This window comes from Hippopotamus amphibius, chromosome 9, assembly GCF_030028045.1.
Source record: "Hippopotamus amphibius kiboko isolate mHipAmp2 chromosome 9, mHipAmp2.hap2, whole genome shotgun sequence".
In the NCBI taxonomy this organism is placed as follows: domain Eukaryota; kingdom Metazoa; phylum Chordata; class Mammalia; order Artiodactyla; family Hippopotamidae; genus Hippopotamus; species Hippopotamus amphibius.
The window spans coordinates 142,737,017-142,751,179 of NC_080194.1; the positions used below are offsets into that span (position 1 = coordinate 142,737,017).

The window sequence follows — 14,163 nt, forward strand, 5'->3', positions numbered from 1 at the left end:
GGTTGGAGGGGGAGGTAGGAGTGTGGTTGGGGTGGGCTGAGCCATGAGGCTCCTCGGGCCGCAGGAGGTGTGGAGCGGGCAGGTGGGCGCCCTTTGCTGTGGTTGAAGCCGGGGAATCGCGCAGGGGCTTGGGGCAGAGGAGAAGAGCCGGGTAAGACTGAACCCCAGGGGTTTTAGTACAAAGAGGCTCGAGGAAAAAGGACGAGTGGCGGGGTTTCAGGGGAGAACAGGAGGGCATGCGAAGGAGGAGCGAGCCCTCTGTGTGGGTGCTGCAGAGAGACTGGGCCTCGGGTCGGGCTTGGGTCGAGGGTGGCCTCCCCAGGTGGTTTCTGGAGGGAGGTGCGGGTGAGCCTGGCAGGAGCAGGCTGGCAGGGAGCGAGCAGATGGCTGTTGGCGGGAGTGCCATCAGGGAGGAGGCCTGAGGCCCCAGGTGGTAACCAGGGGTGTGGGGTCAAGAGGGCACGGAGTGTGGCACGTGGTTAATCTCAGAGGCTGTCCCCGCAGCTGTGGGGAGGCAGGGAGGCCTGGGGTGGTCCTCAGAACCAGGGAGGCCTCTGGATGTGCAGTGACCAGGAGAAGCACACGCCTTTTGGTGCCTCTCTTCCCGTCAGGCAGGCAGTGGGGCTGGTGGGCAGAGGGACCTTGTCTCATGTGGAAACCGCCACTGGTCACAGGGGAGGGCTGCAACCTGACGAAGGTCTCCTGCGCTGGGTGCACAGTGTGGGCCTTCGGACGTGTGCTCGGGCCGGAGAGAGGTATGCCCAAAATGGCATCTGTTACTGGCCAGCTCTCCGTGGGGAAAGAGTGACTTGTTCTCCGTCCACGTGGGAGGTGGGCAGCTTCAGAAGATGTACGGTAGCTGCTGTCCACCATGTGGCCAGGATGTCATGGACACGGCTTGGGTGCTGCGAGGGACTGATGGCCTTTGTCCCCTGAAGGTTGGGTGCCTGTGGCCTCAGGACCAGTCAGTGGTCACAGCCTCCTTTCTCTGGAGGGGCTGATGCCAGCTTGTGGCCTCAGGGCTGGTGCTGCTTCTCCCCACCCGGGACATGGACCAGGATTTGCTAGTCCTGGGTGACATGAATCCCTCCCACACGACTGTGTCACGTTATCAGAAGCCCTGGCGTAACAGGTCGTCCTGTGCCCCAGTGACTTTGCAGTCGGGAATGCTTACTCTCCGTTTGGGCTTTAGCACCACGTTCTGCTGTGTAATGTTTCCTGTTTGAGGTTCTGCATATTTTCTGCAGAAACAAACCTGTGAGGGAGTCCACCTCACTTGGGTGTGTCCAGCTCCGACATAGGGCCCCCTGATGGAAGCCCATCCTCTGGACTGTGGCCCTCTGCCCTGTGGGCTTCTCTTCTGGAAAATAGTGCCTTGGACAAGAGCTTGAGGTTTCTTGCTTTTTAATTAGCTTTGGGTGGTTGCTGTTTGATTCGTTCTGGAAATTGGAGTCCTCTGGATCTCATGTCTTTCAGACCCATCAAAATGGCATGTTGAGCTTCAGCCAGAGTCCTGGCATCTGCTGTTAGGAGCCTCTAAATAGCTGCTGCTGGGGCTGGAATGCCTCTAGCTTGAAAATAAACCACTGGGCTCCACTCCGCAGGCCTCCTCTTTTGCCCGCAGCTGAGTTTGAGTCAAAATTCAGCTGCAGATCAAAGACTTTTTTTCCTCCTTTAAAGCCCACCAGTAAGAGTTAAAAGGCTTTGGACTTCCTACGTGGCGCAGTGGTTAAGAATCCACCTGCCAATGCAGGGGACACGGGTTCGAGCCCTGCTATGGGAAGATCCCACATGCCATGGAGCAACTAAGCCCGTGCGCCATAACTATTAAGCCTGCGCTCTAGAGCCCGTGAACCACAACTGTTGAGCCCATGTGCTGCAACTATTGAAGCCCACGCGCCTAGAGCCTGTTCCCCACATCAAGCGAAGCCACTACAGTGAGCAGCCTGCACACCACAATGAAGAGTAGCCCCCGCTCCCTGCAACTAGAGAGCCCGTGTGCAGCAACGAAGACCCAGCACAGCCAATAAATAAATAAATAAATTTATTAAAAATAAAAGGCTTTGCAGCTGAAGCCAGAGTTTTATACATTTATTTATTTATATATTTATTTTATTGGCTGTGTTGGGTCTTTTTTGCTGTGCGCGGGCTTTCTTTTAGTTGCGGCGAACTGGGGCTACTCTTCGTCGTGGTGCGTGGGCTCCTCATTGCTGTGGCTTCTCTTGTTGTGGAGCACGGGCGCTAGGCACGTGGGCTTCAGTAGTTGCGGCACATGGGCTCAGTAGTTGTGGCTCACGGGCTCTAAAGCACAGGCTCAGTAGTTGTGGTGCAAGGGCTTAGTTGCTGCGTGGCATGTGGGACCTTCCCGGAGCAAGGATCGAACCCGTGTCCCCCACGTTGGCAGGCGGATTATTAACCACTGCGCCATCTAGGAAGTCCTGAAGCCAGAGTTTTAAACAGCAGGTGCCACAGCTTGGGCTGCAGTTGGGACGGTCGCTCTCCTGTCACGTCTGAGTTGGAGGATCCTGAGGCCCTCTGAAGGCCTTCCACTCTTTAGGCTGTGAAGTGGCAGTTGTGGGGTGGGTGGGTTTTCCTGCTGAAGTGCTCCTGTGCTGACTTGGGCTGTGATGATACTTGGCTCGACTGCTGCTGGTTACAAGCACAGAACTAATCCCTAGTGCAGCCTTGCTAAACATCTTCGAGTGGCTCTAGCTGCACAACAGGTCAGGAGGTTCTGGAAAATAAACACTCTTCCTGCCAGTTGGAGGTACTTTGGCCTCTGGTCTTTGATTTGATGTGTGGTGAAGGCTGCAATTGTTTAATAATCCTTCATGATTCAAAAGCCCTTCAAGAACTTCCCTCCGTCCGCACTTGGAGCTCATGGTGGGTGGGTGGCGGCAGAGCTGTGCTCTCCGTCGCCACGGAAGGAGGTCCCAATTCCCGAACTCCAGGGCCTCTCGGGCTTCCCGTTTGCCTGTGTCCCAGCGCCCTGGGCTCGCGCTGTGCTGAGTTCACTGGAGGAACCCCGTCTGCTGTCAGCAGCCCTCCTTCTCCCGCTGGGTGCTGCCAGTGGCATTTCCACACAGGGAACGTGCTGCATGTGTGGTTTCTTCCTAAGTGTTTATTTTTACTTATGCATGTGATATGTAAATTCTCATCAAACAGACCTCAAATAATGCACGTGGTGTTAGGGATCGCTTCCACTGCGGCCGCCAGTCTCAGCCCTGACCCGGGGCTACCAGTGTGCGGTGAGGCGGCCTAGGGTCTGTTCTGTGAATGTGCACACGTGCGACTTTCTCTGCAGATAAGTGTAGGTGCGGCTGTGCACTCGAGCTCCTTCCGGAGCGCCTGCAGGACCACTCGACTCCCTGGCGCCTCTGGGAGGGGGAGGGCGTGCTTCTGGAGCCGGTGGTCTGGGTACGCGAACTGCCTGCAGTGCTGGCCGAGGCCCTGCCTGTGGCCCGGTGATCACTAGGGTCCCCAGCCTTCAGGGCACAAAGGCCATCAGTCCCTCGCAGCACCCGAGCCGTGTCCATGACAGCCTGGCCACATGGCGGACAGCAGCTACCGTACATCTTCTGAAGCTGCCCGTTTCCCACGTGGACGGAGAACAAGTCGAACAAGTCACTCTTTCCCCACGGAGAGCTGGCCAGTAACAGATGCCATCTCGTTCATCCCTTTCTCTGGCCCGAGCACATGTCCGAAGGCATGCAGCCCCTCAGTCCCCACGTGCCATGTAGAACCAGCCCTCCACACCTGGCCTGCGTGAACAGTGGCGGAGCCAGAGCAGGTGCACGGGTGCCAGGTGTCCTTATGGGGCGTCCCTGCAGCCGCTAGGCTGTGATGGCTGGGGGCTCTTTGGAACAGCCCATGAAGGTGCTCTGCGAGCGTGATGTGTGGGCTCGCCTGAAGAGCTGGTCACCAGTTCTGTGGCTCCTGGCTTCCACAGCTCGAAAAGTTCTCAGCAGAATTACAGAATCTTTTTGAAAAAAAGAAAAAAATACCAAGATTTCCGCAACTGTAATGTGACTCTTGCCTGTTCCTAAACATTTTCTTCCAGTGTTTACCTCCCCAGAGATGTTTGTAGTTGAGTTGTCCTTAACCTCGGTTCTGGTTTTGCTTTTCTCAGCACGTGTATGTGCTTGCTGTCGTTGAAATAGTTTCTCCTGTCCCTGGCGCATACGTACTGATGGTGTTGTGTGTGCGGCACGGTTGGTAAACCAGTCTGAAGTTGTTGGACACGACAGCACAGAGTCAGGAGCGTGGCCTCAGCCTGGCCGTCCGGGGTGGGTCCCCGCCTTTCCACTCAGTCCTGACCCTCCTGTGCCTCTGCGTCCCCAGCGGCACAGGAGGGCCGTGACCGCGCCGACCTCGAGGCTGTGGAAGGGTGGAACAGCGTGGCATCCGTAGGTGTGGAGGATTCCTGTCTCAGAGTGTGCAGTGCCTCTCCCGCGTGCGGTTCCGTCTCAGAAGTGAGCGTCCACGCCCACAGGGGCTTGCAGCGCCCCCTGCAGTTGTGCGATGGAGCGGCCTTGGTCAGAGCAGCCTTGCCGTTGCGTTTTCATTCGTTATGTCTAGTTTTTGTATCATATTCTGTGTTGTATTATAATTATCTTGAAGGAGATGTTTGATTATATATCAGATTGGCAAAACGTCAAGTAACCTTTTCTTACGTGGTAATCACAGCAGTCACTTGATTTCAGGTGTTAGTTTCCTGTGTTCTTACAATGACGTTTGTAAATAAATCACTCTGCTTTGTCTTCGGAGAGTCTTCTTTTAGATTTGAACCAAATTCTAAAACTTAGTATTTGTCTTTCAAATGGACAGAGAACTTCAGAGCATGTTTTCTATGTCAAATGTGTAGCATATGGTTTTCTGGGTGGCACAGAGAATTTTTTGGTGTCTTGCCCTGAAGTGTTACATGGTTATTTTACTGCATAGATTTCTCCATTTTACAGATGCTCAGTGGTCCTAAATTGTGCACAAGAATCGTTGTTGGCAGGTCCTAGGCCCCACCTCCAGGGGTTTTGATTCAGTGGGTCCAGATGTGGAGGTGGGTGGGCTGGAGTTACTTCAGGTGATTCTGATGCACATGGCCCGTGGGCTACTCGCAGTACTCCAGCCCCCCCACCCCCCGCCCCGTTACTGTGCATCTCCCCCCTTACGTGCATCTCCCCCACTACAGTGCATCTGCCCCCCCGTTACAGTGTAACCCCCCGCCCCCCCACAGTGCATCTCCAGGCTCGTCCTGGAGTTGTCAGAGCTGTTAGTGAGCCCCACGGTCCACCCATCTCTTTAAAGACTTACCGCCTTTTCTCTGTCTCTGAGGGTAGAATAGTTCTTGAGTGTTGTCATCTGGCTTCCTGTTCTCTGTGTTTTTAGGAGAAGTTGAAACCTAGTGGCCAGCAGGGATGACCGACAGGACTCTTGAGTCTCTGTTTACAGAGTAGGAGCTGCAGGTTTTCAGCCCAGAGGCTGCTTGGAGAAGATGGTCCTGTTGCTGTGTGCCCTCCGGCAGGAGCGGGCTGCAGGGTCCATGCCCGTGCAGTTTGGTTTCTGGAATTGGGTGCCACAAGGGAAAGGCAGGCCCTGCAGGGCTATCCCCCCCGCTCTGGGACGGCACTGCACCTAGGGCGTGGGGCTGGGGCGTGGCCAGGAGGCTGGTGCTGGAGAGTCTGCCTTGGCCTTGGGCAGTGTGAGAGCCAGACGCTGTGGCTGTGCAGAGGCCACCCCCTCCGGCGTCCCACCCACCCTGCGAGCAGCTCTCTGCGCCCTCCGGGAGGAGCAGCACAGACTCAGAGGACACGCCACAGAGGGCTCCTCTGGCGGGCCCACGCGCTCTTAGCTGCACGGCTGCTCGAGGGGAGGGGGTGGCGCGGAGCCGGGGTAGAGGAAAGCCAGTTTCCTGCTTGGTTTATTCCAGCAGGGAGCAAGGCCTCTTGATACTTTGTTGAAATAGCTGCTCAAAAGTTCCAAGGTATTTGGGTGTCTGATGGCCTCTGTCAAGTTCAGCTGAAAGGTGTGCGCCCCTGGCCGCCTGGGCGTGGCCGTGTGTGGCGCCTGCAGCCTCAGCCGGCGGGTGTCACAGGAAGATGCGGAGGCTGGAGCCATCAGCCGGAGTGGAGAGCTTTCCTGGAGGAGAGCACGTCAGGTTCATCTTTCTCTTCATTTGAGGGTTCCCAGTTTCCCCTCCTTATTAAATTGTTACATTTTAAATTATCTTCACTTCAAATGAAAATGGAGAGCCTTGGTTAAGAGTCTGGCTGTCCTCTTACTCTAGTTCCTGGCTTTGTGGGTTAATTTGTACTTCAGGGCAAGACTCTTGTTTCTAAATGGCTGTCACGTGCTCTGCGGCTTGCTCTCCGGTTTCCAGGAAGCCTTCTGCTTGGAGGGTGTTGCCACCCCTCAGCTAATGAGGGCTCCCGCAAGTGTGTGGCTGTCTGTCTGACAGATGCGTCTCCGCCGGCCCCTAGCGCGGTTACAGGTCTGAGCAGACGTGGCCCAGCCTGGAAGGGGCGTGAGGGTGAGGGTGGCCGTGCTCCTCTAGCCGCCCACGGGCCACCCGTCTGCTTCTCCCACACAGCGCCAGCTGGTCCTAGGCCCGTAGGGACTGGGGGCCTTGCAGAAGTAGACATGCAAGTTGTTTCAGTGGTTTTAAATAAACTTTCCATTGATTTAGTAATGGTTTGCATACTCTTTTGACTAACATAGGAAAATAGAAAACAACTTAAATCTCTTTAAAATGTTTCAGAAAAAAAAATCTCTTGGCTTTAGAGAGTTTACTTGTTTTGCTTATTTATTTTCTTATTAGTATTTTTAATTTCCTGAGGCTGGGAAACATTAGGAAGCTCTGAAAAGAATGGGGAACTGGCGTTCAAGGCTGGTTCAACCTCTCCCCTTCCTAGGTTTCAGTTTCCCAAAGGTCTTTTACTGGTAAACATCTTGTCAGTGTAGAATTTTGTAATCCACAAAGCTGGCTTGTGTTTAGGGCAGAGTAAAGGTAGCAATCTTGGCACCATGCCTAGTGGTTCCTTACACACTGAGGCCATGTCCTCCCTAAATGTCCAATAAAGGGCTTTTCTTCTGGTGGTCAGGGAAGGGCCTCCATGAGTGATCCGAAAGAGAGAGGGCGTGAAACTACCTCCGGAGGAGTGTTGACCATAGAGTCCCTGTGTGTGAGGCGTGGGGCCATGGGTCCCCTCTTTGCAGGGGCTGAGCTCGGCTTTCAGGACGTACCACTGACAAGTGGGAGTCTTCGGGCTCACATTCTAGCCATGCCAGACACCGAGAGACCCCAGACTGATACCAGGCGTGGGGGTGGGGTAGGTGTTGCTATGCAGCGTTGTGATGGAGTGGGGAGAGGCTTGGGGGCTTCTTGGAGGAAGGGATATCTTTCCTGAGACCTTTTCTTTGAAAATGAGCTAGGCTTGGGGAGACTGAGGGAAGAGCTTTAGAGGCCCAGGTTTAATTATCGCAGGGTTTCAGGGAGCGAACAGGTTGATGTGTTCAGACAGCAGAGGAAAGTCCAGAGGAAGGTGAGGAGGCCCCAGGGGCCTGGTGGTGCAGGGTTTGTGGGTGCTGGATATGAGGCTTGGTTTCAGAAGGTTTTTGTGAGTGGTCCTTGGGTACGATGTGACTGCAGGTGCCAACTTCAGCAAGAGGGGTGGGGAGGCCAGAGAGTGCTCTCGGGAACCAGGCACTGTGCTGGCTCTGGGGGCAGGAAGAGGGCCTGTGGGTTCCGAGCTGTTGCCCCTGCGTAGCCCTGGGCTCGGCCCTGGGCCTCGCACTTGGCCGCCGCACGCCAGCCGGCCGCTCAGCTTGTGTGCCCCATGTCGGCGTCGGGAGTGTTTGCACTCCACTGCTGTTCCATTCTCTCTCTCAAAGACATTTTTTTAAAAAAAGTTAAACATTTAAAAAAGCTGACGTATAGCTAATTTACAATGCTGTTAGTTTCAGGTGTACAGCACAGCAATTCGGTCATGTATACATATGGCCTTTTCCACGTTCTTTCCCACTGCGGGTTACTGTGAGATGCTGGGTACAGTTCCCTGTGCCACATACATTAGGTCCTGTTGTTCATCTGTTTTATGTATGGTAGTGTGTGTGCACGGACCCCAAATTTATCCCCCTTACCCTTTGGTAAGTCTGTTTTCTGCGTCTGTGGGTCTGTCTCTGTTTTGTAAATAAGTTCATTTGTATCATTTTTTTTGGATTTCACATATAAGGGATATCATATGATGTTTGTCTTTCCCCGTCAGTTATTAGTATGATCATCTCTAGGCCCACCCATGTTGCTGCAAATGGCGTATTTCATTCTTTCTGAGCTGAGTAACATTTCATTGTGTACAGGTACCCCATCTTTATCCACCCGTCTGTCTGTGGACACTTAGGTGGCTTCCGTGTCTTGGCTACTGTGACCAGTGCTGCTGTGACCACGGGGGTGCGTGGATCTCTTGGAATTAGAGTTTTCTCTAATCCCACTCCCAGGAGCGGGGTTGCTGGGTCTCATGGTAGTTCTATTAGTTTCCTGAGGAACCTCCATACTGTTCTCCACAGTGGCTGCACCAGCTTACATCCCCACGCGCAGTGCAGGAGGGGTCCCTTTTCTCCACACCCTCTCCAGCAGGTATTGTTTGTAGACTTTTTGACAGTGGCCATTCTGACTGGTGTGAAGTGGTACCTTGTTGTAGTTTTGATTTGCATTTCTCTAATAACTGGCGATGTTGAGCATCTTTTCATGTGCCTGTTGGCCATCTGTGTGTCAAAGACATTCTTGGTGTGCTCCTGAGCCACCGTGCTGACCTGGAGGAGGGGGTTCAGATTGTGGCTCAGTGCTGCTGAGAACGGGCAGTCTTTGAACCGGCCATCACTGTCTTTGAGTCTCGGTTTCCCCATTTGTAAAATGGAAACAGTAAACAGCAGGGCTGCTCTGAGCATTAGCTGAGATCCTTAACTTGGAAGTTTTGACATTTACCAGGCGTTGTGCACGTGGGCATCTGTTGTTGTTACAGTGCTGCTGTCCTCATACGTGGGTTTCGAGGGGAGGGAGGAAAGGGAACTAAGAATGCGCTGGGCCCCTCCTCTGCCTGCTGCCTGCTCTGTGCTTTGAACCTCACTGCAGATCCTCTGCATGGTGACATTGTCATGTCATCAACCCTATTTTTACAGGTGAAACAAAATCAAGGCTTATAAAGGTAATGTCCCCAGTGTTTGTGGCTGGTGGCAGGTGTGGTGTGAGCCCAGGTGCTGGTGAGTGCACGGGTGCGCAGGCCCTCACTCGCCCCGGGTCTGTGAACCACCAGCGGCTGGCGTGGCTTTGGGCCGCCCTCTAGTGTCAGAACCAGGTCCCCCTCCAGGGCACAGTCGGCGCTGACATGTGTTCTTGACCCCCCAGGACCCCAGAGGACCTGTCCAGGTTCATCGTGGAGCTGCAGCAGCGTGAGCTCGCCCTCCGGGACAGGGGCAGCTCCGTCACCAGCAGGTAGGTGGTGGGGGTGGGGCGGGGCGTTGGGGTGCGGTGAGTGTGCCCCGGCTGAGGGGCGGCTGTGCTGCTTCCCAGGAGCGGTTGCGTCCTTGTGGAGGCGTGGGCTCTGCGTGACCCCTTAAAGGTCTGGAAACCTGGAGCCTGGGCTGAAGCATCTGAGTGTTTGTACGCGTGCGGACTTGTGTCCTCAGGGAAGGTCCCAGGTGGCCGCACAGCGGGATGTTCGTGTCCGAGCCCCTGCCCCCCCGGAGTGCAGGGCAGGCAGCTCTGACTTCCTCCAGGGCCCGAGGAGCTGGTTCCACACGCATTGTGACCCTCACACCTGCTGGGTGCCCCAGGATCAGTTCAGCTCTGCCACAAATTCCCAAGCTAGGTCAGCCGGACCCCTCAGGTGAGGGCTCAGTCCCGCAAGGCGCCCTGCCTGGGGGTTCCCAGGCTGCCTGCACTTCCGTCTGGCTGCACATTCAGGGTGCCCCCAACCCCGGTCTCATACGTGGCTTGAATGATTGACAGGAGTCAGGAAAGCACTTTCTCTAGGATTACTGGTTTATTACGAAGGGTGCCGCTCGGATCAGCGGGGTGGGGAGAGAGGCGTGAGGCGTCTGTGTGGGGTCGGGGGCCGCGCTGCCCTCCCCGCTCCTGCTCGTGTCCCCTTGTTCAGCAGTTTCGGTGGAGTTTCCTGCTTGGTGACGTCTTGGCCGTTGGTGCTTCTCCGGGTGTCTAGCCCCTCCCCCTCCCTGGAGGTGGGGGTGGAGCTGAAAATTCCAGCCTCTCTCCCTGTGGTCACCCCTCTGGCAGCTCTCCCCCATCCCCCTGCCCCCGCATGCTGCCCAGGGGTCTGGCTGAAGGGCTTGTTAACAAAATTCCAAGCGTTTGAGGAGCTCTGTGCCAGGGAGGGGACCGGGACCACATGCCCGCTCCTCATGGAACTGCGCTTGGGCTCCCCCAGCGCTGTCCGCCTCCGTTCTCTGGGGCCCAGGCTGGCTTCTCTCGTGCCCGCAGGGTGGCCGCCCAGGTTCTGGTGTCGCATCAGAGGCAGAAAGAGAGGCCTCTTTCTTGGGTCTCCTTTTTGGAACAAGGAAACGTTTCCTAGGATCCGCACTGCTGGCAGACGCCCCCCACCCGCCGTCGCTGGCCGAAATGGGGTTGAATGCCTGCCCCCGTCCAGGTACCCGTGGAGGATGGTGTTAAACTAGTCGATTCCCAGTTGAATCACTTGAGGGGGGACAGCTGAGTGAGGTCAGTCCCTCCAGTGCGCGAAGGGCTCAGGGGCAGGCTGAAAGGATGGTGATCACAGATGGGCCTTGGGCGCCCTGCGCTGGCTGGCTGGGGCGGGGGGGGGGGGGGGGGGGGGGGTCTGTGAGGTCAGCCTGCTGGCTGTGCTCATTCTCCGCAGCCTCGCCCCCTGTGCAGACAGCATTTTCATAATTTATTAATAACCAAGGGAAGGCTTTCTTTTTTGGGGGGCTGATGTCTCTTTGAAAACTGGCTTTTAGAAGCATCTGGTTATGTTGGACATAATAACACTGATTTACTTTAAAAACCTCAAATGATAAAGATTGCCTTTTGCTTTCAAAGCTACTGTGAGATGAAACAGGCATTAAAAGTGGTTTGAAATTAAAGGTTTAACATTTTTCCAGGCGATCCTCTTTATTTTACTTTGTATTTGAAACAGAATGAACTATGAGAGGAAAGGAAGCTTGTCTGCATTTTTCTCCTGCCAAACTGCCAGTACTTTCCAAAATGACCTGCTTTGAGCAGCAGCAGAAAAGCCAGCCTCTTGGCCACACGAGTGTAGCTCCCGTCCACCGCTCCCCCGGTGGCACCTTCGGCTGTGGTCATGACATAGATTCAGCCGTCCTTTCTCATCTTTGGGACTGGTTCAGGAGTGGACTCTCCACCTCAGGGAGCAGTCCTCCACAGTGGGCCGGGGGTCTTTGTGGCTCCTGGCACCTTGTCCACCTCTCGGGACCCTTGAGTTCCCTCCGAGAGCCAACACAGCCACCCCAGGAGCAAGGGTGAGTCTCAGGCATCCGAAGAAAGAGCTGTGTGTTTCACCTCTTCTGCAGGGTGGATACCTGCCTGACAGGTCCCGGGAGGTGAGGTGAGGTGTGACAGTACGGGGCACAGGGCCTGGGGATGGCTGCTTGCCCGGTGGGTGGAGGCACTCTTGGTCCCCTCCTCACTCAGCAGACTGCTGCGTGGACAGAGTGGTCCTGACCACATGACTGTCCAGAGACCACTTCCTGCGTGCCGGTGTCGTGCCCAGTGGTACATGCAGCCTCCCCTTCCTCCCAGGGAGGTCCTGAGGGGGGTCTCTCTGGCGGTGACAGAACAGGTCAGAGAAGCCCAGGAATGTTCTTAAGGCCTCAGATGGGGTTCCTGCCCCATCCACTCATGGTAGAGTCACGTGCAGGGCCCTGTGAGGAGGTGGCAGGGAGCTAGGGTCTTGTGCCCTTGAGGCCCTCGCCGAGCAGAGAGGGGATGTATGCGCTGTGCTGTTCACGCTTGCAGGGGTCTGGGCAGCTGCTTTTCTCACGGGCAGCAAACCTATGGTGGCTGTGCCGGGGGTGGTCTGCTTGGAGCCAGGAAACCTCGTGAGGCTGGAACAGCTGATTTCAATTCCGCCGTCTTTAAAGGCAGTTGGGCAGAAATTCAGGTTACGTGGGAAGAGGCACCTTGGCAAGAAGGTGAAAGCTTGGGGTCTGGCCAGCATCCGGCAGGCGGGGGTCTGGCCGGAGGGTTCGGAGGGCTGTTCTGAGGATGGGGCACGATGGAGAGAGGCACCTGGCATCCAGCAGCCGTCAGGAAGCACCAGGTGATGTGCAGGTGGTTGTGGGGCCAGAGGTCCTGCCGAGTTCTGGTTGGCATCTTGTAGGGTGTCCTTTGGGGAGAGCTAGTGTTGTTGTGCTGTCTGTCAGCGGGATGTGCTGCTCCATCCGTTTCGGGGCCATCCTCGGACGGCTCGAGGGGCACCGACCATCACTGTCGTGACGGGTCTGTCGGTGCCTCTGGACAGGAGTTTAATGGCAGCCCAGGGAACCTCGCCTTTCTTTCCTGGATGCCCCAGCATCAGTTTTGGTTCTTGGAGGCTGAGCCTGTTCCCGTGGAGGTGTGCTGAGGACACGTGAGTGAGTATTCAGGGTTTGTGGGCGGCTCTTGGTGTGTCCTCTGTCACTGTTCCCCACACAGAGCTCCCCTGACGCTGCCGTGCAGCCACCTGTGCCCTCGCGGGCCCCATGAGCATCCTGGTGTCTTCGGGACCCAGGACCCCACTCCACAGCCTTGGCACTGCTCCTGGCCCTGCGTCTGTAGAGCCAGGCCGGGATGGACAGGGCACTGCGTCTCTTCACGGCTCAGACCCTCGAAGGACGGGGCTGGGGGGAAAGCTTGTGTGGGGAACGCGGGGCTGCGACCCCTGCATTGCTCTGCTTTGCTGGAGAGTGGGGGGTGGAGTGGAGTGGGGGCTCCTGGGGTCCAGTTCTCACCCATGCCCATGGCATGATGGAGGTGGTGAGCGTGGGGAAGCTGACTGAGTGCTTGCTGGTACCAGGCGCTGTCTCACCTGGACGCTGCGAGGTGGTGCTGTGGTCCTCTGTTTCACAGCAGAGAGTCTAGCCCCGTGTCAGACAGCTAGGAAGCCGCAGAAACAGGATTTGAGTCCCGGTCTGTGCATCCCAGGAGCGCCACGTGGTTTATTTGAGGCTGGAGCGCCGGTCCCTGAGAGGTCCTAGGTGTGGCTGCAGGGCACCCTTGGTCACACACTTCTCTGCTCCAGTGGAGACATGCGTCACGGCCCCTGGTCTGAGCCCTCAGGCCGCATTCTTGGTGGGGGTTTAAGGTAGAACCTGCAGTGGAAGTGAGTGAGGAGACGCCGCGCCGACTTGGCTGTGCCTGCCTGCGCTGTGCACGCCTGCTGAGTGTGCAGCCAGCTTCGAGGGCTGCCCGTTCGCACCCCGAGCACACTCCTGCTCTGGGCTGTCTCATGACTGCAGTTTGTTTTGAAGGTCAGTCTTCCCTCCTCTGGGATTTGCATGTCTCAGAAGAGCCCTTGGCCCCAGCTTTCAGTGTTGGAGGAGCCCTGTAGCGCCGGGAGTCCTGGTCTTGCCTTAGAACTCTGACCAGTCTTCCATGGACGCCCCTGCGAGCTTCCTGGTGCCTTGGTCGGGGCCGCTGACGGGGGAGCTGGCCGGCCCCTCCACGTGGCGCCGCCCTCCTCCTGCGGGGGGCTGGAGACTGAAGGGACGGAGTGAGCAGTCGTCGTCCACGCTGCCCGCCTCAGCGGAGGTGGGCCCTTGGCTGCTGTGTTTTTCAGGAACCTGCCAGGTTGGTGGGTTTCTCTTCGCCTCCCAAGGGTGAGTTAAGATCAGCATGACAGTCGTGATTTTTATGTGGCTCTTTTCCGCTTTGTGCAAACCATTTAGGCTGTCCTTTCAAACCTCTTGGCATATGATTAGACCTTGTCACCTTTGTCACCTGTGTCTGTGTTGAGGTACAGTGGACTCAAGCTGTCCAGAGGCCAGCCACGCCAGCGATGGGGACAAAAGATTCATGATGACTGGGGACCTGTTCCCTGTGCGTCTGGGTGGGTTTCGTGCTGTGTCTGACCCGGGCAAGGGAGGGTCTGGAAGCCCTCACTGGCCCAAGCACAGGCTGCTCGTGGTCCGGTCTTGGCCCAC

At 56.3% G+C, this 14,163-nt stretch overlaps 1 protein-coding gene across 11 annotated transcripts in view; it reads left to right on the forward strand.

Annotated features, from left to right (window-relative positions):
- The window catches only part of MAD1L1 (mitotic arrest deficient 1 like 1), a 352,049-nt gene that overhangs the window by 60,951 nt on the left and 276,935 nt on the right, over window positions 1-14,163 (forward strand). For 10 of the 11 annotated variants that reach the window (XM_057695706.1, XM_057695713.1, XM_057695708.1 and 7 more), the window contains one exon: window positions 9,395-9,481. The exons of the other annotated variant lie outside the window; for it this stretch is intronic. In XM_057695706.1, the coding sequence (XP_057551689.1) occupies window positions 9,395-9,481 (87 nt within the window). The remainder of the gene's footprint in view (window positions 1-9,394; window positions 9,482-14,163) is intronic. 11 annotated transcript variants of the gene reach the window in all.